The sequence below is a fragment of the Acanthochromis polyacanthus genome, chromosome 12 (assembly GCF_021347895.1).
Source record: "Acanthochromis polyacanthus isolate Apoly-LR-REF ecotype Palm Island chromosome 12, KAUST_Apoly_ChrSc, whole genome shotgun sequence".
Taxonomy (NCBI): domain Eukaryota; kingdom Metazoa; phylum Chordata; class Actinopteri; family Pomacentridae; genus Acanthochromis; species Acanthochromis polyacanthus.
Window position 1 is genome coordinate 13,579,389 of NC_067124.1, and position 22,747 is coordinate 13,602,135.

Genomic DNA, 22,747 nt, shown 5'->3' on the forward strand with positions numbered 1-22,747 from the left:
TTTCACTGTCTTGCTGTTGCATAATATATAAATGCTTTTATGGATGCATTCAGACGCCAACATTTGCATGTAGAAGCATTTCAAGGTTGTTGAAGGTGCAGCTGCATTTGACTGCTATAGACATTGCTACTTCCATGCACTGTGTAATAATATATTGCATTTTATATCCTGAGCTTCTATGCATGTTCTTCTGGACAGAAACCAGCAAATGTGACTAAGATAAATGTAGTGAAGTGAAAAGTGCAAAATGTACAATGTTAACTGGAGTAGAGTTGCAAAAATTGATATTCAAATTTAGCACCAGAAAATTCCTTTGAACGAAATTTACTACTGATGGGATGAAAAGATAAACCAGACATTCAGGCCCTACAGCAGGACATACAAATCTGACATACATAATGGCCCTTATCTTTTTTTTTTGTCAAAACCACCTCACTCTGTCACTGAGCCACTGCACTGAGCCACTAGCTGAATGGACTCCAGCCTCACAGACAGGATCCCAGAGCTGCTCAGGTTAATATGTCACCAGCTTTGGCTTTCACGCACCGTTGTGAAATCCCTGCATGCAGTACGTGCTTGCCGTGTAGCGTTATCAAGTGAGAACGGGAGGGTTAATGGTCAAAAGGGCTTATCTCAGCAATTGGTCCGCTAGTATAAAATGTAGGGATGGCAGAGACTCAAACTAGGAATGCTATTCCAGCAGTGAACAAACTCTCTACTGTCTCCTTCTCCTGACAGTCTTCAGCTTCTTTCAAACATGGGAGTTGCCTACAGCGTTGGAGAGTAAGTAAAACAAATCACCAGATCTGTGAACAGTGTGATGCAGGTTCCCGAATGTGGCGGTGTTATCTGGAGTTGAATCAGATAGTATTTTGATTTGCTTTTTTCAAATAATTCATGGAAATATGCACAAACAATTGCAAAGACTTTATTCCAGTAACTGATTATTCTGAGCTGAGTTCAAATCAAATTAAATGCATGTCAAGCAAACCTTTTGCAAAATCATATGGAAGTAATTAGTGCTAATGTGCTGGATGTTGACGTGGCTATTTTTGGCATTCTGTGGTAAAGAGGTTGTTGCAGTGTAACTCAAGAAGTTTGAGATTGTGTTAATGAAAAAAGTAAGATTTGGATTCCTGCAAAATGGAAGGTAGCTCATTCCAGTATGATTGCTCCATAGAGGGGTTCCCTAAGAGTCACTTGTGCTCTCAGATAACCCCACTCCAGCATGATGTATGCTCAGAGCGGTTAAAGCATGATTCATTTTCCTTCCATTCATGCCCAGGCATATCAGGCATTCACTTATTTCCTTTGTTAGTTTTCACTCTCATGGGGAACGGAGTGTGGGTTGTGATTAATGTTGGAAACGTGCAGCTTTGTAGTGATAGTGGAAATCCTGCTTTTTATTTTAAGACTTTTTATGTAAACTGCACAGGGATAAACTATTTAAAGCTGCTTAGGCACAATGTATGATGCTTCTTCATAAGTTTTTAAAAATGCACTTTATCCTCTTGCCTATACAGGGTTGACCACCTCTACACCTTCTTTGTGCAGTGGTCACCAGATATCTACACTAAAGGCAACAAGAAACACTGCAAACCTCGTTACCTCGTTGGAGAGAAGGACATGGCTGTGATCAACAAGCTCCTCAGCAACTCTGTCAGCCCTGCTGCGAAAAACTGGGAGGTGAGGTTTGCACAAATACAATTACACGACCGCAGATCAAACAAAAACACTCCGGGTTTTTGATTCATTAGGTCACGGCAGGAAGCTCTCTGGCGTTCAGCCATTTGTGGATCACAATCTTTGCCTGGTAACTTACAGTAACAGAGAAAATAACGTGTTTGGCAGCCATCCCTGACATTTTGGGAAATCCTACTGTCTATATATGGACATCCTTTTTACCCTCCTTCTCAGCATCCCAGGATCATACACCCATTTCCCGAGAAAAGAAAGTGTTCGGTGTCACGGCTAACCAATAAGAACGCCTCTGCTCGAGTTTCCAGCCAATCACAGCGCAAGCAGACATAGTGAAAGCAAGCAGAGGATAAAAGGGATGGCTGCCGGTTTAGTGAAACAGACATGTGGTGTACCAGAGCACAGAGTCTGACAGAGAAATCAAGAGCTATGAAGCAGCTACCAGGAAATATTAAGGTGTTATATTTTGCCAGTGAATGTCTGGAGCCGTATGTTGAGGTAAGAACGTGGGGAATAGAGTCCTGTTAGAAAGTGCATGCATTCATGAGATAAAAGATGATCTACTTCGTGGCTGTCATCATCCACACATCCATGTTTCCTGGCTTGATTGGCAGCCAGGAATTTAGTAATGAGTTTGCTTGTAGTGCATATGTGTTAAAGCAGCACTTTCCAACTTGTAAAATTGAATATTTACTGTCTGTAAATGAAACTGTCAGATAGAAGATTCTACAGGAAATGCAGGGGGGATTTCTGGAAAAATTTCTTATTCACCAACTGCTTGCATCTTGTTGCTTCCTGCAGATTATCACAGTAAAGGACCCCAAGCATCGCCTGAGTCTGTGCAGCTCATTGGACTCTGAGGCAGAAGAACCAGAGTACCTGGGGGAAACTGACAGTGTTCTGCCTGTTCTGAGCGACCACAGCCTGCTGCTAGATGACCACCACCTAGAGAGAGTAAGTTATACTCAGCAGCAGTGTGGACTGTATTGATTACAGCCTTCTACTAAGGTTCTGTCAGGACATCGTTTGATGAGCAACTCTTATTTCAACAGCTTGCTGCTCACATGCCAGCAAGGACCCAGGGTTACCCATGGCAACTGGTCTACAGCACAGCAGTCCATGGGAGCAGTCTGAAGACACTGTACAGGAACATGGCAGGTCTGGACAGTCCTGTGCTGCTGGTCATCAAAGACATGGACAAAAAGGTTTGCATCTTGGTTGTCAGTTTTAAAATCTTCTCTTTTCAATACAAAAAGAAATAAAACTGATTCATTATGAGCATCTCCTTTCATTAACTGGTGTCTTTGTCTTTTCAGGTGTTTGGGGCTTTTTCTTCTGATCCGTTCAGAGTCAGTAAATATTGCTACGGCACCGGAGAAACCTTCCTGTTCAGCTTCAACCCAGACTTCCAGGTAAGAGCGCAACTATTTTTTCTGACCTGAACTATAGTTATCATCTAGTGTGAAAACTATCACGAGAAAATAATGTAAAAATTTCTCGTATTGTGACTTGAGTATCAGTTTCTAATGTCTTGCATGTGACCTTTATCCAGGCATACAGGTGGAGTGGAGACAACTCCTACTTTGTGAACGGCAACTGGCAATCTCTGCAGATTGGTGGAGGCGGGTAAGTTATGTCGTTATTGATTTCACCTATAAAAAGAAAAAAGCAGCATACCGTCAGTGTTATAATGTAATAAAAAGCAAGGCTGTAAAGTAATCACTGTACCGGCTAACTGTGAGGTAACCACACTAGTCTGTGCTGCTGAATGGCTCAGAGCTTATAAGACCAGTTTTCTGCAGTTGTCTATCTTAAAACATGAACCAACTTTTAAAATATTTTACATTAATGTGCTATTTTCTCTTGGTCTTTAGGGGCCGTTTTGCCTTGTGGCTGGATGCTGATCTGTACCATGGTGCAAGCTTCTCCTGTCCCACCTTTCACAATGCGCCTCTTTCCACACAAGAAGACTTTATTGTTCAGGACCTCGAGGTCTGGACTGTACATGGCTGAATGGGAATGTCTGAAAAGATGAGATGAAAACTAAACAGAACCTGTTGTCCTGTCTGGAGATACAAAACTTCAAGACTTGAAGGAACATGTGTGGTGGAGCTACTACTGTACGGACCCTGCGGAGCAGATGTAACTATGTGTGAACCTGAGTCAGACTCTTGTGGTGGTTCTCTCATTTGGTTGGTCTGTACCTGCTAAAGACAAGCAACCAGATGAACTCCTGTGATTGAGGGTCCTGCTGCTTTAAACCACCAGTCATTTATTAGCAGCTCTGTGCTAAGCCCAGAAAGTAACTGGCATTCAAAGCCCTCCATGCCCTCCTTTTATTATGGAGCGCATTATGATCCAAAGTTCACAGAATTACAGTTGGATGAAAATCTTTTAGCCACTGTAACCACATTCAGGATTTTAGAAATCACCTTTTTATTTCATTTTAAATTGTCAGGCATATTTGTAAAAAGAAATGAATGATTATGTTTTTACAATATGTGTCAATGTGTTAAATGTGCATGTGTTCTTGAGTTATATTAATTATTTAATGTTAAAACACTGTAACATGATAGGACCTAAGACATCCTATCTGAGCTCTTACATGAGGTTTGGTTTTGATGCTCTTCATTTGAAAAAATACAACAGACCAAACCACTGAGGCTTGGAAAAAAAAGAACAGAGTTGCACTATAAACAATTTATTATTTAAGAAAGTGTGCTGTTTGTGGTGGAAGGGACTTCAGCTGTGTTGAAGTATATTTAACTGTCACTTCTGCTTTTTGTGGGGAGGGTTTTGTGAGACACCTGTGTGCCTAATTAGAATAGACAACATTTTGTGGACACATTCCATTTTTTTTTTTTGCATTTTTAAAAAAAAACATATATTTAAATATATTTTTTTTAAAAAAAGGTCAAACAGGAAAGCAAAGTACAAAAACCATTTGTTTTTCTTATGCGTATATTTGTATGTATGATCTTGGCAGGCGGTGCTGGCACTGCCACTGGTTTTCTGTGGAACAACATTAAAACCGTATTTCCTGTTAAAACTGAGTAAAGGTGTCATTTTTTAATTATAATTAACCATCAACAGACCCTCACCTACTGAATTAGATAGGTAGGTAGAAATGGAGACCCACAGAACAAATACAGTGAAATACTCCCATTGAATAACTACATAAATGAGACTAGAGGGACAAATAAATGTAAAAATTATAATTACTCAAACTTACACTTTTGAGTTTGGAGGTTGATTGCACAGAAAAAGATGCAAAACCACAGTGAAGGAGAGAGTGGTGTGGGTACAGAAGCAGGTCGGAGGGTTTGTTTTTCAGGTCTGTGGGCTGTTATGTGTCATTTTCCAACCATACACACATGGAACACATAAAGTCCAAGGGAAAGTTGCATATCTTATAAGCTACTAGATTGTAACACTGACTAATACCATGTTTACAATTTACTTCAATATTTCCATATTTTCATCTTTTACATTTCTTTATACCTCATTGTACAGCCAATGTTGTTCACTTGAAGTGAAAAGTAATGAGGGCCCCTGATGCTTTCACAAAAGTCGGCAAAGTTCGATTTAGTTTTCTTTGTTCATTGTTTCTTTGTTTGTTTTTGATTTAGTTTTAGTTGTTTTTTGCTTTAATTAGTTTATTTGACAGGGACCATGTACAGATGAACATTAAACACATGATAAAGATGCTCTGTACCAGATTATAGCGTACTCAGTAGTTTCCATCTACAGTGCCTGGAGCAGACATTTAAGAGAGAAACAAGTAAAGATAGAAAAGCAATGCATCACATTTTAAAAGAGGATCTCATATTCTCACATTTACACAGTTTTTAAAAAAGTCATTTCACGGACTGTCAATGCTGACAAGTTTGATTTCTTTGGATCCATTTTTTAGTTTCAAAAGTCTTTAAAATCAGTTATTGTCTTCAGTTCAGTGGGGAGGTTATTCCAATCCGTTATTGTTTTGTAGGAGAAGGCCAATAGTTCAAAGGCAGTATTACATAGAGGGATACAACACTGCCACCTAGAACAAGCCCTTGTTCTGGTAGTATTTCCAGAATTTCATGCAATGAATAAAAAAATTCAAGAGGTGAGGGCGCATAACCATGAACTACCTTGAAAACCCAGCGCACATTGGCATACACAATCATGTTTTCAAAATTTAACATGCCATGAGTATCTAGCATATGACAGTGGTGATGCTGTTGTGTCTTCTTATCTAGGATTTTAAAGGCTTGTTTCAGGACTGGAGAGCTTTCAGATTTGTTTTGTTGGCTTGTGACCAGCATGAAATACTACATGAAATGTAACATAATCGAATCATAAAAAGGGATTTTGCAGCTTTAGAAGTAAATGTTTCTGATACGCTGATACTTTCTGATACTATTCAAGTGTAATTTGTCCATGAAAAAATTACAGTTGAACCCACATCGCTCTCTTGTGGGAATCGTCTGTCCTTACAGTTGCAATATGGATCGACAATGTGTTGGTTTCCCCTTGTGAGATCGATGAGCTCTTGGATCGTCGCTGCAGGTCTGGCTGGTGACAATTCTGTATAACAATGGCTGGAGTCGAAGCGACACAACCTGCTCAGGTTGACATTTCCAAAACTAGCAGCGTCCCAACTGAAGGATATGACAAGAAGTGTATTTTCTGCAGGATTGTAAACAATGAAATGGGGACAGAGCTTCTGCACTGTGTGAGAATATTTTAATATGTAATAATGAGTGATTAGCTAGCTAGCGTTAGCCTGTTTACTGTGTGAAAAGCAATGAAATTAGCTGAGGGACGATTTAGCCAATGTTGAAAGTGTAAATCAACTGTAACGTTCAGTATATTGTCTGTTATATGTTTTTTAGTGCTGTACTTGTAGACTTTGATTCAACTGTGCACCATTCAACCCTTACAAAACAACAGGCTTCATGTTTATATGTCAACTCACTGAAGAAATGCGCTTTTGTTAAGGTGAATAACAATGAAAACACGATACAGCTAGGGGAAGTGACACAATTTCTGATTTATATAAAAACAGGACAACATTTTAACAGAAGTGTATTTTTATTGCTGTTGCAGGACGAAGAGATTTCATGTTTCAGAGATATTAAACCTGGAGCTCCACACCATTACCTGGTTGTTCCAACTAAGCATGTTGGAAACTGCAAATCACTCAGCAAAGAACATGTGCCTTTAGGTAAGGTTTAAATACACACATTTTAACTGATGCGTGTGGACATGTGTTGCAATCACAAGATAGATAAAGCAAAATTGATTAAACAAAATTGATAACAATACGTTACTGGTTCACCCTGCAAGTGGATACCTTGTGTTAAATATTGTGTATCCAAGACAATGTGATTACAAAGCAAAAAGCAAGACTTTGTTATGAAAATGTTTCATCTTTAATACCAGTTGTCTTAAAAGGATCCTATGCTTTTTTTTGTCATGTTCAGTGAAGCGTTTGGTCGATACAGGAAAGGAGATTCTGCAAAAAAACAATGTAACGGACCTCAGTGATGTGAGGTGGGTTAATTAGTTGAGTTTATAACCATTCAAACTGTTAGTGGCTCAAGAATGCATGTGTTGCAGTGAGGCTGCTCCAAACATTTTCATTGAATCAGAATTTGTAGCTTGATGATTGAAATCTCAGATTAAGGGTCAGTTAATACGATTTGCTGTAACGCTTAATTAAAAATCCTTGCTGTCGCGTCACGAACACAGTTTTTTTTCTCGACAGGTTTGGTTTCCACTGGCCTCCATTCTGTTCTGTCACACACCTACACCTTCATGTCTTGGCTCCTGCCAGTCAAATGGGCTTCATGTCCCGCCTCTTCTACAGACTCGACTCCTATTGGTTTATCACAGTAAGAGCCATGTTTCTGTACTAAAAGTGCTATTGTGTAGAATCAGTTGCACTCAGTCTCAGGTTTACACACCATGGGCCTGGTATATGAGCAGAATCATTTATAAGTTCAGATTATTTGCAAGGTGAAAATCTATATATTTTTTTTCCCATTATTTGTTTTTCTACATTAAATTGTCTCATCTTTAATTCTTTGTTGATATGAGTGGCATCATTGACATTTCTTTTTCCTTTCTAAAAAATATAGTCTAAACCACTCAGAAGTGCACTTTTTCATAAGTAGTTGAAAGCATGATTGTGGTACTTTTTTATCTTACACTTAATTTGAACTTAATTCTCTGCCCTGTGGAGGAATTTACTGTGTAAAAGCTGTATGAAAGTCATAGAAGTAACTGAGACTGCGTTGTAGATCTACATTATCAACACTTGAATGCCAGTAGCTCACGGTGAAACCAACTTAGTTCATTCAGGTGGAGTTTTAAAGTCAAGAAACAGTGCTGTGCTAATGTCTGTTCTGTCCATGTGTGTTAATGTTTTGCAGGCAGACCAGCTGATTGAGCTTCTCAACTCTAAAGGTGAAAACAACTGATAATTTGGATCCGGTTTTTGCACAACTTGACGTGATGAGGTGGCTCCTCCTCTGTGCAGATGTCATGTTGGATGGACACACATTGCTCTGCTGTCTGTCGAGCCACAGCTTCTGACAGTATTTTAAACCAGTGACATACTTGCAACAAGAGACTACCTGATTTTTAGTTTTAGTATGTTTAGTGTGAAAACATTTGGGACTTAAAGCCGAGTAAAAGCTTGAATGATGCCAAATCTTTAGTATATTTTTTATTCTTTTGCTGCTTGAAACGTGTCAAACAAATGTTCTAAGAGCATTCTAGTTTTGACTGTTTTTACTGACAAAGTGAATTGAATCTAAAGTAATCTAATAAAACATATTTAGTTTATGGACCAAAGAGCATGCAGTGTGATTCACATCTTTCTCATTTTTAATCTCAACAAAATTGAAAGATGGGTTGAGCAGAACAATAGACTTACTAAGAGGACTTTTCATCATTTCACTGCCAGAAACACTCATTTAGCTCTTGAGCTGTTTGATTTCCTGTTACGCATGTCTACTTTCATGCTATAAACATCTGATTTTATGCATGCAAAAACAGAAATCTATTTAGAACTCTGCAAGAAAAATTAGTGATATAATCCATATATTGACATAATATATTAGCTGTGCGTACTTTGATAATCTAAGCTGTGTTGCTCTTGCAGCATAGCTGACATGGGTCAAAGGATGGAGTAACATCTTCATTAAATATTAATAAGGTTCCTTTTAGTAGAAAGCATGGTGCACTTCATGTTGTCAGCAAGCACTGAAATACAATGCTGTATTTGTTAATACATGCTCATCTAATATTTGGTTTGATGTAATGTGTAAAGGTCTATTAAGATATGTAATATGGAGAAATGCTACTGTTCTATATAATCAGAATGTAAAAACAAAACCACTGTGCTCTGGATAAAAAAGGATTGCACTTTAAGACTCACTTTAATTTAGAATAAATAATATATTATTGCTTCTCAGGGTCTTTGTCATACATAGAATTTAATTTATACACATATTTTCTCCCAGTTGAGCTCCACCTGTCAGTACTTACACAATAACGGACAGAAAATGGCTTCTTTTCTTTATTATAATACCTTTAGAATCACTTTCTGGTTGAAAAAATCTACTGCTGCCTTATGTTAAATAGCATTTTTTAGTTTGCATGACCATTACCTTTAATAGTAGCTGATATCGTACGACAGTTCTCTACTGTGTAGTTCTCATTCCATTAAAGCATTTTTAGTCTATTGTGCATCTGCCTCAGTGTGGTTCAGGTATACCGAATGTGAAACTGTAACTAATTACCTAATTACAAAGCATACTTGTAATAAATACATGCTCTGAAGCACCCAGGCCAAGTCGGATCAAATTCTTCCTATAGCACCATATTGTCTGTCTCAGGCAGCTTCATGTTCTGTTTGGCTTTGTTTCAGCCTCGTTAGCTGCTGACTTCATTTCAGCTGCTCACTCCTCCACTTTCACCACATTAAAACAAACCAGTAGAGGAAATCCAGGAATAGTAATAGGTTTGTCCAGCTAATGTCTAAACTGTTTTATTTTCTTATTTTAGTTTTGATTTGGTGTCATGAGAAGTCAGTGAAATCTAGTAGTTTAATCATGATTAAACAAAGTAACCTTAATGTGGCAATATTAGGGTGAAATCCCCTGAAAGAAATATACAATATGCATGTTATTATTATTTGTTGACTGATGTACCTCCAGTTAACGTCCAAATGGTGCTTGCATACAGTTTTTGGAGTTTGTAATTCTGATTGTCTTACGTCAGAGTATTATTTCTAAACACCTCTTGCATGTGTGTAGGTGCAGTATATGTTGTGTTTTTAGCATAAAGCGATATTGCAATATTGAACTTTGGAGCAAAGAAAGAGCTATTTTTCATTAAGAAGATAGTGCACATTAACTGCAATCCCCACATTGTTCTTCTGCAGTGAGCGCTGCCAGAAAGTAGCTGTGCACCTGCTTGTACTGCAGCAGGAAGATGTCGAGGCATCGACATCTGTTCACTGCACCAGAGTGATAACTACATGGTCATCTTTCCCCTGCCACAGCATCTCCCCCTCAAAGTCCACCAATCTCTGTTTCCTCGCTCGTAGAAGAATCCCCACCAGTTTATTAGAGATAGTCACATAATGCTCGAACAGCTTCCCAAATTCTACACCGATCACTCTCCCATCGCCTCCATCTCCATCCTTTTCTCTCGGCTCCCCGATGTTCCTGATCACCTCGCACAGCTCCTGAACCTCTCGGCTGATGTGTGTGTGAGCATCCTTCCCTCTCTGCTCTGTCATGGAGCCCTGCGGGGGTTTTCCATAGTCATCCTGTCCCTTCTGAGGACCCACCACACTGGGCCGGGTGTCATGGCTGAAGGGGTTCTGCTTCTGGTACTCCTGGTGCTCACTGGACCACTTCTGCCAGTTCTCCTTCAGGCCTTTCACAGAAACTATGCACACTGCAGTGTCATCTTTAAGCCGGGCAGGAGCTCTGACATCATCCTCAGGTTCCATGATTTTGGTGCTCTGGCTCTTTGTCGCTATCACCGACCCTGTTTGGAGAAGAATTTATAGCTTTAATCAGCTGTTTTACATACGGGGATACCATGTTTTAATGTTTCTAATGTTACTGTTTGTGTGCTTTAAAATTTTAAAAGTGAAACTGAGCAAAACTATCTGAATACTCTTTGGATTGTCAAGCTACGCTCTCTGAAGTTAATATCACTGTTCACAGTGTTTGTTGAGTTATAGTGGTCAGATGCATGAGTGTGTATGAGCCAAGTGATGATTAGCAGCGATATCCACAATCTGATGAGAAAATATTACACAGAATAAATCACAATTCTGATCAAAACCACAAAGAAACCAAATCACAGCTTATAGAGTAATCTCAAAGTTTGTACAACCTTTCAGAGATTTGAAGTGAACGGTTATCAGATATGATCTAACTTACATGTGATCCTCCCTTCACCTCAGGGACGCTTCATTACAGCCAAAGTGCAAACAGATCCTGGTTATACAGTAACTGTGTAATACAGTTTAACAACACAGCAGCATTGCTGACAATAGCAAGAGTGGTGCAGATGCCTTTCTGGCACCAGGCAAAACCGCTCTGATGGCCATCTGTTTCAGCCAATGGTCTCTCAGGGCCAAACCGGGAAGCCAATCAGCAGCGAGTGTGGGCGGGGATTAGAAGCTGTCTCTGAAGTAAAGCAGATTAGAGCCTGCAGAGGAGAGAGTTTATCTACTCACGCATGTCCAGAATAGAAAGGTCCTGATGATTAAAAGTTGCATATATGTAATATATAAATTTTGTAATGATAAAAACCACCCTGCAACATGAAAATGATTTGTAACGTGGCACTGGGAAATTTGAATTATGTTAAAGACCATCAAATTAATAATATTAAAATCTGTTTCTGAACACTGTATATCTACTTGTAGATATGTATAATAATGTGGAAAAAAGCAAACACATTGCTCAGTTAAATCCCAGCTCTGTATCACAGTGAAATATAGTCAGTACCTATTTTTTCTGCCATTTTTGGTAACGTGTTCCCGAAGCGGTACCTTGTATCAAACCTCGGTTTCAAGCCGGACTTGTTTTGAATCCGCAACAAAGATGGCAGCCTCCAATAGTCGATCATGCCTTCAGTATTTATTACATCTTGCCCACGATAATCTGGACTTCAGGTTACCGGTAACCTTCTTAAAATACTCTCAGTTTCTCTTTACATATTAATGTGAATGTTTAGGCTTCCTTGAAAAACGCAGAACTTTGAGTTTGTCCTGCCTCAGTGTGCTGTGTTAGCTACATGCTAATTCAAGCTGAAAACCAGTAACAACTTAATAATACTATGTTATACCGTTAGGACACCTACATTCTCTCATATCCGGATGTCCTAACATGTTCTTTGGTCCTTTATTATATTTATATATATGTGTGTGTGTTTGTCAATTCCTAGTTTAATAGTAAGCGAGCCTCAGGAGCAGATAGATGCCACTGATGTTAAGACATGTAAACTCCTCACAGTGAACTCTAATGATCTATTAGCAGCAAAACGAGGGAGACTGTTACAGCCACTATTCAGGATGAAACAAGCAGCATCCATGAATACACCAGGCAAAACTGCTGAAAGAGGCTGCAGAAAATAAGGCGAGGAAGAGAACATATAGCTGGAAGTACTTTACCAACTTTTCCATTTTTAGCTCAACATTTTCCTTTCCTTCACCCCTCGGGATTTGAGCCTAGGAGGCGAAAGAAGTCAAGGCAACAGACATTTAACAAAATGAGACATCCTCGCTTTGGAGCTATTATGTCAAATGTGAGATGAACAGAACCATTTTTCGTGACAGCATCTATTTACTATGAATTCAATTCACAACAAGGTAGGATGTGACCAGAATATCATACATTGGATTTTTTTTAAAATTTAACATGCATATGCTGTGAAATATAACAGGTGTGACTTAAATAAAGAGTGACTTATGATTGGCTGATATGAATAGTAGGCTATTTACACACACGTGTCGGTCCTGCTCTCGACATGTTCGTATATTCCTGCTATGTCATCCGAGGATCAGGGGAAGATTTCATCAAGCATACATCTATGCATCTTCACTTGTAGCTCTACTGACATCCCTCCTTGTCCAGGAGGACAGAGGACACGAGGAGGCTGAAAATAGTCTGTCCTTCATTAGGATAAACAGATAAAGGGGGGAAGCTGACATCTAGCAAAAGATGGTCTGAAGGACAACACAGATGCTGTGATCATGGTAGCAAAAGAACAGACCCTGAGCACCAGAGCAATGGAGGCTGGAGTCTACCACAGCAGGCATGAGTCACGGGGCAATTGTGCAAGAAGACAGTCCAGCACATAGTAGTGAACAGGAGCAGAAGAGGATATTTTTTATAAAGATGTGTCACTACCTGCTGATATTAAGGAGGAGGGTGCATGAGAAAACTGAGAAGTGTCAGAGACTGAAGGAACAACTAGTAGTAGGGACTGGGACCCCTAAACTGACTGAGTCGCTCCAGCAGATTGCAGATACGACATCTGAGGTTTTTATTCAGAAGACTGCAATCCAAGAAACACGTAAGATACTGTACAGAACCCTCAGACTCCCAGGTCTTAATTAGAGAACTCATGCTTCGTGTTTGACAATGACCATTTAATACCACCCTCTTATGAGCTCAGCAGGTGGAGTCTGAAGTCCTTTTACCAGACATTAGAAGTCTAACAGAAATATCTTATTGCAATACATTATGTCTATTTTATAATTTAGGATGTTTAAAACTTTACCTATAATATGATTTTCCTCTTCTGCATTCCTTCTTCTATCTCTCTCAAGTCCTTCATCTTTATCAAGTACAATTTTATTCCACTAATCTGCCTTAATATGTGATTTTGTCCTAAAGAACATAATGCTTATACCAGTAGTCATGATTTCTGTCCTTATTCTTGTAGGAAATTAAAGCTCTGCTGGCTCTCAGAACAAAACCATTCCGCCCTTGTGAAAACTTCAAAGAAAAGGTTTGCGATTCAAAGCATGTAGTTTAAGCCTGTCCTTCCTATTTTCTTTGTGTCAGATTCTTTGATTGGCAATAGAATGAGGATTTGAGAGCATCCAGATCAGAACATTTCTGTTTTGTAGACTCTCACCCCCCACTGTCACTCCATTTCCTGCCTGTTCTTTACAGTCTCCTTTCTGGTGTCTGGATGGTTTGTGTGAGGATGACGTCCGCAGCATCATGGCCAGATCTGTGTGTGCAAAGTAAGTATTTTAGCTTTGCAGGTAGGAAAGTGACTTCAGAAGTCTTGTTTTACAGGCAGAGCATGTTGCACCTTTGTGGTGTTACAATGATTGCAATGCTGCTCTAGTTTGTGTGATATTATCTTTCCAGGTCTGCTTTTGAGCTGTGGGGCCACGGACAGACACACAGTGAACTCAAAACATCCATCTTAAAGTACCCATTAGAGAACATGGTTCGTGATGCAGAAGTTTTTTTTTATATAGTCTGTCATGTTGGACAGACCAGTTTCTCCATTTTTATTAAAATTTTATAATAAACTATATGGTGCATACACTCAATATGTCTGATTTCTATTTGTTTTGTTCCTGTTCATTCCCTCACAGAGCCCATTCATGCACAAAGACTCCACATACAGAATCAACGTCTACACTTTCAACAAAACGTTGCAGTTTGCAGACAGAATTAAAAGGATTGATGTGAGTATTTATATGTATGTGTGTGTAAAAAACACACATGTAAGTGAATGCTTGTGAAGAAGTACAAACATTTATCACTGTTGAATGCCTGTGTATGTGCCTGTGTTTTACCAGGCTATGGAGTATCTTCCCTTCGAGGGCACAGTGAGCCTGAAGAACCCTGAACACATCTTCTGTTTGTTGGAGGATTATGGCGCTGACCCCAACAACATCCCCGAGCATCCAAACTACGTCTACTTTGGCAGATGGGTGAGATACATTTGACTGTTTGTTTACGGTAATGAAAAAAGGAACCTGCAGCTAAACTCTTCTTATCATTCCACACCAGATAGCGGACGGCCAGCGGGAACTGATTCGCTCGCACAGCGTGAAGAACAGACACTTCATAGGAAACACCAGCATGGACGCTGGCCTCTCATTCCTCATGGCCAACCACGCTAAGGTCAAAGAGAACGACCTCATTTTTGACCCATTTGTAGGAACAGGTAAGTTAATCCCGACACAGATTCCCACATGCGTTCACAGCAGTCACACACTGCATCATTAAAGACTTTCTGTTCTTTGTCACGATCCATTTTAGGGAGCCTGTTGGTGGCGTGTTCTCATTTTGGGGCTTATGTATGTGGAACAGATATTGATTACAACACCATTCACGGCAAAGGTGACTTTTATCCATCTACACCAACTGTGGTCTGGTATATTTACTGATTGTCACTTTATTTTTTACAGTTTAACCTCAGTTTGAATCCAAGCTTGCGAATATTACTTTGGGTCATTTCTGTGCTCCTAAACTTTACTGACCAAATTTACCGACTGTTGTTGTGTTTTAGGCCGATCAAGCCGTAAAAACCAGAAGTGGCGCGGACCTGATGAGAACATCAGAGCCAACCTGCGACAGTACGGAGCAGAGAGGATGTATTTGGATGTGATGGTGTCTGATGCAGCCAAGCCTGTGTGGAGGAAAGCTGCTCTGTTTGATGCCATCATTACTGACCGTAGGTTCCTAGTTTATTCTGAACAAACCACTGAGTATAAAAACATCTAACATGTGTTGATGCCTTTTGCTGTTTATCTTGTAGATTGGTGTCATTGCATTTTAAGCTGGTAGATATAACTTAAGAGTATTTATGCTATCAGGAACAAAGTGTTGGCCAAAATATTTGGATCTTGGCTAAAGACCCACTATTGTTTTGTTTGACACGTTCAAGGTCTCAGTTTACCTCAAGTCATTAACACTGCAGCATTTGAAATTTGTCTTTCAAGTTTGAGCAATATAGCAGTGAGATTGATTCAGGCATGATCTTCAGCTACCACTATGCTCTCTGATTTCCTTTTATAATAGGATAAATGTTTGTGTTTCTTGTTTTTTGACTCTGGTGTGGTGTTTTTATTCTTAGCTCCGTATGGTATCCGTGAGTCCACCAGGAAAACAGGCTCCCACAAGGACATCACTAAACCTTCTGACGGCATGTAAGTTCACCTGCTATTCCCCCATCATAGATGATTTCTGTTGTTACCTCAGCCTGCGTCTCTGGCAATAATTTACTGGTCATAGTGTTTAGAAACATTATTGCCAAAGTATTGGCACCCCTGAAAATTTTCCAGAAAATGCACCAGTTCTCCCAGAAATTGTTACAATTACAAATTTTTTTTGGTATACACATGTTTATTTCCTTCATGTGCATTGAAAAAGCCCAAAAAGCAGAATAAAAAGCCAAAATTATAAAATTTAAAATTCAAGAAATGGTGTAATTTCTGGAAAAATTCCAGGGGTGCCAGTATTTTCATCCATGACATGAATCAACTAAATACAGAAAGCCCAACATTTACTCCAGAGCAAATTTCCCTTAGATCCCAGGACAACTTTAGACTTCTCCTAGGTGTGAGTTATAGTATATAAAAAAAAATGTCAACGACTTCATTAGTTAGATAAGCCGTTAAGATCGTTGGATCTCCTCTTCCCTTCTGGGCTGCATCAGCGGAGCTTCCACGGCCCTCATCACCCATCTCACTGTCTGTTTTCTATCCTGCCTTGTAATTTTGGAATTATTTATTCATATTTATTGTTACTATTTTATTTGCACTGTGCTGGGAAAACAGCATCATGCTTTTTATGTATGCAAATACACAAGAAATTACAACAAATCTTGAATCTGAAATATTTCCCAGTGTTTAAAATTAAGCTTTAATATCTCTATTGTGAACCTCTTATTTCTTATTCTTCTCTGCAGCTACGTTGAGTCTCACGTCCCTGTCTCCCAGGCCTACCATTTGAGTGACATCTTCACAGACCTGTTAAATTTCTCTGCTCGTCACCTGGTCATCGGCGGGAGACTCGTCTATTGGCTGCCTATCTACAGACCAGAGTGAGTAAACAGACTCATGGTACCATCAGCTGAAACTTTTCTTGAGTTAAGGTACATCTACTGCAGTCATTTTCTGTAGCTTAACTCTGAAACTCACATCCAAGTTCTGTAAACTGTGCTGATTAGTGCTACTGGGATTCGAACATTTCACTTGTGACTGACAGTAGTTTTAGCTCGTTACAAAGTTACCTCGCTGTAGAACACTTATTCCTGACAGGCTTAGATTGAGGACTGTTGTCTCAAATGGTGCTTTTTTTCCAAATAATGATTTGCAACAACAGGGGGCAGGCTCATACCATCAACCAGAACTGCACAATGCAAATGTGTGAGCACAACCTACATCAGTTCAGCCTATTGTTGGCCTAATTACTTCCTCAAATAACCAAACAATGTGAAGCAAAGGAGGATTAAAATGTAAACATGATTCCATTTTACAAAATCTAATGACTGTACATAATGAACTTGGCTTTGTGAATTTAGGGAAGTATAAACCTAACACAGACAGTAGTGGATGGCTGGTCATTCATCACTTCGGGCTAATTAGTTTCAGGAGCTTCAGCTGCTACAAGCATTAAAGATCCTGAGGTGTGTTCAGAACTCTTTCAGTTGGACTTCAGTAGAATGGCTCACAAAGGACTTTCCACCACACTTTTCCACTTTGGTCTCCTGTCTTCCAGTTTTTCCCTTTAGTACTGTTGCATTCCCGCTCCCATAAAACATTGTCCTCAGTGTGTAACCACCTGTGTGAATGACAGTGTTTATACAGAAAAGGATACAGGTGTGTTGAGGTTTTTCCGCTCATACAGCTGGGCCACAGTAAACCACAACTGACAGCGGTGAGCCCCTTTATATGCTGGCTATATAACACGGCTTTTCTGAAACAAAGTTGTGCATTGTTTAATGTTCTGTGCATTAGCAGAAAGTGAAGCGCTGACTGCATGTGCAGGTGTTCAACTGTAAAGGTATGAACCACAACAGACTGCAGCAGCAACGGACTTCAGTCAAAGAAAAGCCCCGCAGGGCTGGAACTCTTTCTGGTCACTGATTACAAGACCGGGAAGGAGATGAGATAATCGTGCATCCTCTGGTTTTTGGGTATGAGTGTGTGCTCTTGGATGAGAAACAAACAACACTTTGTGTTTCTGTGTGCATCGGTACATACGCATGAATGTGTGTGGTCTGGTGTATCAGCACATGCATGCGTTTGTGTCATCATGTTCGTGCATTTGTCTTTGCTACTCATCTCAGCGGTGCTTGACACCGTGCCTGTTGGAGCGCCGAGCCAAAATAAACGTCTGAGGCCAGGCAAGTGAGATATATGAACTATCTGTCTCTATGGTCCGCAGGCTGACCCGTGTGTGTGTGTGTGGTTAGTGTGTGTAAGCCCAGACGTAGCCTGTCTCCTGGGCCTAATCTGGGGCTCTACAGGGGAGATATCAGGTTTCTGTTGCCCCCACATACATTTGTGTGTATCTGCAGCAATGACTGTGATACAAACAGTGGGGACAGTGTGTGTGTGTGTGTGTCTGCCTCATGAGAATGGGGTATCGCATGTGTGTGTGTGTGTGTGTGTGTCTGCCTCATGAGAATGGGGTATCGCATGTGTGTGTGTGTGTGTGTGTGTGTGTGTGTGTGTGTGTGTGTGTGTGTGTGTGTGTGTGTGATGACAGGTGACACAAAGTCCTGTCAGCAAAAGACAGCGTCTAGTCCAGGTCAGACTGCTTAAAATCTCTTCCCTTTCTCCCTTTGAAAAATAAATGATGGAAGAAAAAGTATCAAGACAGATGATGCAGCATCAGTCATCGTAGTCATAAAGAGACCTAATTACAACATAAACAAGTGAAACAGAGACACAAAGTGGCTGCACTGTCAGAACTAAAGCAATACTTGCTTCATTGATGGAGTAAATGAGCATTGATGTCGACATTTTCAGACTATAATTTTTACGTTTTTGGATTTAACAAATAATTTAGTGACACTGGCACTTTAACTGAGGGGCACTTTACATTGTTTGGGCATCATATTTTGCTTTCTATGAAACTGAGAATACTTATACACTCAGTTTTAAGGACACCTAGCTAAAACAAATGCATTCTAATGCAACAATCTTCTCATGAATTATCTCCTCATGACAGTAATGTCTAAATAGTTTAGTTACAGTAAATCAAGCTGGTTTTAAATGTGACTGATTAATTAAAGGGAAGCCTTTTGTGGTTGCAGAAGGACCAGAGTCAGATCCAGTATCCACTGTTACAGTGAGATCCTTGAGTAAGTCGAGATTTTAGACTACAAGTTTAAAAATCTCAATTCTTGCAGCTCCAAGTTACATCTGCCACTATTACCAACACTCACCACAATCTGATTTTAATCCTTCTTTTAAATTGTCTGTAATGACACTGATGGTGAGCAATGTTAAATGTTTAATTACTTACCACTGTATACACATGCTCTAACCATAAAATGTTCAATCAGGTAGGCTACAAGAGTCTTACAAGAGAAAAAATTCACATTTCCAAACCAGCCTTCTTCCTCATTGTAAATTCTTGCCGAAATAAAACAAAAAAGTTTACATAGGTTAACTGTCATGAAAAAGCAATACTGTTTAAATCAGACACAGCTTGTGAACAGTAGCAGCTTTTCTTTATAAAGTCAAAGAGTGTCATGGAAAAGGTGAGAGACAACCCCCTGCCTCCACTTCAACATTAACACCAGTGAAACGGGTCGGACCAACCACTCCTGATTGGCAGCAGAAAATGAGCCCCTGACTGCATCACCACTAGTCACCGTGACGACCAAACATCCCGTCGCCGCAGAGGCCCACATGTGGCCATGGCAACAAGGCAAACAGCGATGCACAAATCTGGCTTTGAGTCGGGACTGTTGCTGCTGTCGTGGTGGTTTGGACAAAGTGCTACTGACACAAATATGCAAACACGTACATCATCGCCTGTTAATAGGCCCTAACCTGGCCTGACCGGCGATGACAGAGCCAGCAGTCGACCTGTCAGGTCACATTCACTTTTTCCACCTTCATCTGTGCACAAAGTGAGCTGCCTTAGCTGTACCAGCCGTGGTTACACTGCACTGCCCCAAGGTTTAGTGCAGTAATTTTGACAGAACTGGTGTGTGTCTGTGTCCTGTCAGCCTGGTAGTGGCTTCCAGACAAAATCTGTGGTGCATTGTTTATTACATTCCTTTCATTCATTTTTTTTGAAAGTGTACAGTCAAAATGTATGAGGCTCAGATAAAGAAAATTGGTCTACCTTTGTGTTTTTGTCTCTCCGGCCCGTTTCTCTTTGGAAGCTGATCAGTAACTGTGTGTGTTTCTCTGGCCTCGTTCCAGGTACTGTGAGGAGATGGTTCCTCTTCATCCATGTCTCCGGCTCATCAGCAACTGTGAGCAGACACTTTCCAGCCACACTTCTCGTCGCCTAATTACCATGGAGAAGATCAAGGAGCCGGAGGTGAGTGCTTGTATGAACTGAAATGATCAATTGGTTTACAGAATCAAACAGTTATTTCTCCCAAAATGCTTCAAATTTAGCCATTATAGCGTTTCGATTTACTGTTATTTGTCACACAATAGTGAATTAAATATGCTTGTGTTGGACATGCTGACATTTTTTATTATTTTCTGACATTTTGTAGAGATAATGACTAATCTGGAAAATAATCTGCTGTTTAATCAATAATGAAAATTCTCCTAGCCCGAGTTTGCCTGAGTTGAGTTTGAGCTTGCGTGTGTGGGAGATTCATGCCCAAACATGCTTGTTTTTGGTCATGTGCATCATCAGCAAACAGTGTGCGACTGTGTTTTTCCTCGAGGCATTGTTATTCATCCGGTTACAGTGCCGGCTATAAAGTTGATCATATAATCAGATTTTATTCATGCTTTGATTGGACACACAACTTCATAACTGTGTTTTTTAAGCTACACATTGTGGTTGTGCTGTTGTATGTGACCTCATATATGACACATTACCAACCTGAATGTGTTTGTGTATGAGCATGAACAGCAATGCAAATACGACTTAGTTTGTGTAAACTAAGAGCATGTGTGTGCCTGCCTGTGCATTCAAAGTTTTTCGTAAATTGTTTTGTATATGTAGCCACGTATGTGTGTGTCATATCCATACATGCAGTTTGTGTATATGTGCATGCTTCTACTTGTCATCCCGCTGGAAGTGATGGTGTCTCCCTGTCTGTCTGGGCTAAATCCTCACCATCTGGCTATGATTGGCTCATTTCTTTTATTCTGCAACCCTGAATGGTTTAATCACACATCGTATGGAAAACAATCCATCTTTGGATCTGACATCCATTCCACTTCAAAACCCTAAATTGCTCCCATAACGCGCCCTGTAAGAGACGCACGCACAAACACACTGCTGTTTGATCTAATCTGACTGCTATCTAGCGTAGGTCATGGAGTTTTTTGATTCAAAGAAGACTCAGTCCACACCTATCAGCACTTAATCTTCAGAGTTCTCAGCTTGATGTGTGTGCAAGTGTTTTTATGCCCACGACACGTTCCAGTGTCCACACCATTTCTGGGTTTTGACGTTGAGCTGGACTAAATGCTGTAAATGTTTCCTGTTAAACCGGTGCGGAATTTTTTTTCCTCGTGTTTATGTACTGTGACATAATGTGATTAGTGTCCATGAATTGCCTGTTTGCTGAGTTAAACATTACGTATATGTAGCCCTCCACCTATATAGTTGTTGGGAAAACAACTGTGTTTATTCATGTCAGTTGTGCTGTCTTGTCCCTTTATCCGTAATAATTTGGGGTCATAGTTAGGTTGTCAGTCTTTCTACCCAAATTCCTTCCTCTGATTGGTCATGGAAACTGTTTCCAGGTTGCTTGGCAGCATCAGCAAGCAAAAGAGAGGTGCTGCTGACAAATTACAGGCCCAGCGTTGGAGTCATCACTTCCAACTCAACTCACCTCATTATTCCTCTTCCCAGCATCTCTCTTCCTGCCTTCATACCTCCATTGATCAGCAGTTACCTCACAGCCAAGACAAACTGTTTAGCAGTAGGGATTCATAACAGTTGATATACATTACTAATATGCCTAATATACACAGGGCAGTCCTGTTCTTAGAATGTAAACATGGAAAAAGTATGCAAACCTTCTGACAATATTATATTGACTTGTAGGGGGAATTGTGTTGTGCTGTTTTAGAACTTTCTTTCCAGGATGTAATATTTGTGAAATGTTTTTTTTTTTTAATTTTAATTAGATTTATCATGAACAAAAATGCTGGAAATGTACGTTTTTGAATATGCAATGTGGCTAAATGCTGAGAAACGCTGTCTATTGTCTCTAACGGGGGAAAACAGACAGCTTTCAAGTAGTCCCGTTGAGCACAGTTACCTCTGTATTTATCTCTCTGCAGGAGCTTGACGGCCTGGCTCATCTATCAGACCCACGCTTCAGCCCCTACCAGGGACACAATGCCTTCAGGGAGAAGTATTTCAGTGGACTTAACAAAAGGTGTGGCAAAGAGGACAACAAATCTGAAGTCAATGGAGAGTGAGGGAATTAATGCCCCAAGAAAAATCGGCAGATCTCTTCAGAAAAGAGGAAACATTTCAGTTAAAACATTGTTGTCAGTGTACTCAAGTGGAAGGCAAACTGACCAAATTTTTAAAATGTTATCATTTTTATTTCTTTGCTAATAAATAGATGAAATAAAATGTAAGTGTCCTTCTTTAAGTACTTCAATATTGATTTTCAGAATGAAATTAGACCACTGACTGAATGGTAAATGCAGCTCTTATTAATATTTTATAGAATAACCAAAATGTAATGCAGTAATCCAGTGGTTTAGTAGTAAAGTTCAGTAGGTTGGGTTGGAAAGCTTGAGATAGACACATTAACGGTGAAATCTGTAATTCTGGGAAAAATTACTGATATTTAGCTAGTTAGCATATTTGTGTAGTATGCG

The 22,747-nt window shown here is 39.9% G+C and overlaps 4 protein-coding genes across 6 annotated transcripts; 3 read left to right on the forward strand and 1 right to left on the reverse strand.

The window, feature by feature from the left end:
- Positions 1-635: 635 nt before the first annotated feature.
- Positions 636-4,747, forward strand: LOC110948737 (nuclear receptor coactivator 7). Of its 3 annotated transcripts, none has more exons than XM_022190425.2 (7): positions 636-783; positions 1,524-1,686; positions 2,500-2,652; positions 2,751-2,903; positions 3,015-3,110; positions 3,251-3,324; positions 3,573-4,747. In XM_022190425.2, the coding sequence occupies exons 1-7, from the start codon at positions 758-760 to the stop codon at positions 3,709-3,711; spliced, it is 804 nt and encodes a 267-aa protein (XP_022046117.1). In that variant the 5' UTR covers positions 636-757; the 3' UTR covers positions 3,712-4,747. The 3 variants fall into 3 exon arrangements, with proteins under 3 accessions (XP_022046117.1, XP_051813312.1, XP_051813311.1); XM_051957352.1 differs by having other exon boundaries at positions 710-783; positions 1,555-1,686; XM_051957351.1 differs by lacking the exons at positions 636-783; positions 1,524-1,686 and adding an exon at positions 1,730-2,196.
- Positions 4,748-6,226: 1,479 nt separating this feature from the next.
- Positions 6,227-9,536, forward strand: hint3 (histidine triad nucleotide binding protein 3). The gene is made up of 5 exons (XM_022190423.2): positions 6,227-6,415; positions 6,790-6,907; positions 7,167-7,236; positions 7,451-7,577; positions 8,118-9,536. Exons 1-5 carry the CDS (start codon positions 6,278-6,280, stop codon positions 8,163-8,165), a joined length of 501 nt encoding a protein of 166 aa, XP_022046115.2. The 5' UTR covers positions 6,227-6,277; the 3' UTR covers positions 8,166-9,536.
- A 247-nt stretch (positions 9,537-9,783) lies between these two features.
- Positions 9,784-11,456, reverse strand: si:dkey-29b11.3 (actin-binding Rho-activating protein-like). The gene is made up of 2 exons (XM_022190421.2): positions 11,151-11,456; positions 9,784-10,749 (listed from the first exon to the last, which is right to left on the reverse strand). The coding sequence occupies exon 2, from the start codon at positions 10,709-10,711 to the stop codon at positions 10,208-10,210; it is 504 nt and encodes a 167-aa protein (XP_022046113.1). The 5' UTR covers positions 10,712-10,749; positions 11,151-11,456; the 3' UTR covers positions 9,784-10,207.
- Positions 11,457-11,754: 298 nt separating this feature from the next.
- Positions 11,755-22,496, forward strand: trmt11 (tRNA methyltransferase 11 homolog). Its single transcript, XM_022190420.2, has 13 exons — positions 11,755-11,897; positions 13,666-13,731; positions 13,899-13,972; positions 14,103-14,184; positions 14,336-14,428; positions 14,543-14,677; positions 14,757-14,913; positions 15,009-15,089; positions 15,259-15,423; positions 15,826-15,898; positions 16,660-16,794; positions 20,138-20,258; positions 22,196-22,496. Exons 1-13 carry the CDS (start codon positions 11,820-11,822, stop codon positions 22,334-22,336), a joined length of 1,401 nt encoding a protein of 466 aa, XP_022046112.1. The 5' UTR covers positions 11,755-11,819; the 3' UTR covers positions 22,337-22,496.
- The last annotated feature ends 251 nt before the right edge of the window (positions 22,497-22,747 follow it).

Coding starts and splice junctions, on each gene's coding strand:
- LOC110948737 (XM_022190425.2), top strand. CDS start 758: ATGGGAGTTGCCTACAGCGTTGGAGA. Junction 2,653..2,750: donor ATGACCACCACCTAGAGAGA/GTAAGTTATACT, acceptor TTATTTCAACAG/CTTGCTGCTCACATGCCAGC. Junction 3,111..3,250: donor GCTTCAACCCAGACTTCCAG/GTAAGAGCGCAA, acceptor ACCTTTATCCAG/GCATACAGGTGGAGTGGAGA.
- hint3 (XM_022190423.2), top strand. CDS start 6,278: ATGGCTGGAGTCGAAGCGACACAACCTGCTCAGGTTGACATTTCCAAA. Junction 6,908..7,166: donor CAAAGAACATGTGCCTTTAG/GTAAGGTTTAAA, acceptor TGTCATGTTCAG/TGAAGCGTTTGGTCGATACA. Junction 7,237..7,450: donor ACGGACCTCAGTGATGTGAG/GTGGGTTAATTA, acceptor TTTTCTCGACAG/GTTTGGTTTCCACTGGCCTC.
- si:dkey-29b11.3 (XM_022190421.2), bottom strand. CDS start 10,711: ATGGAACCTGAGGATGATGTCAGAGCTCCTGCCCGGCTTAAAGATGAC.
- trmt11 (XM_022190420.2), top strand. CDS start 11,820: ATGGCAGCCTCCAATAGTCGATCATGCCTTCAGTATTTATTACATCTT. Junction 14,429..14,542: donor ACAGAATTAAAAGGATTGAT/GTGAGTATTTAT, acceptor GTGTTTTACCAG/GCTATGGAGTATCTTCCCTT. Junction 15,424..15,825: donor TGATGCCATCATTACTGACC/GTAGGTTCCTAG, acceptor TTTTATTCTTAG/CTCCGTATGGTATCCGTGAG.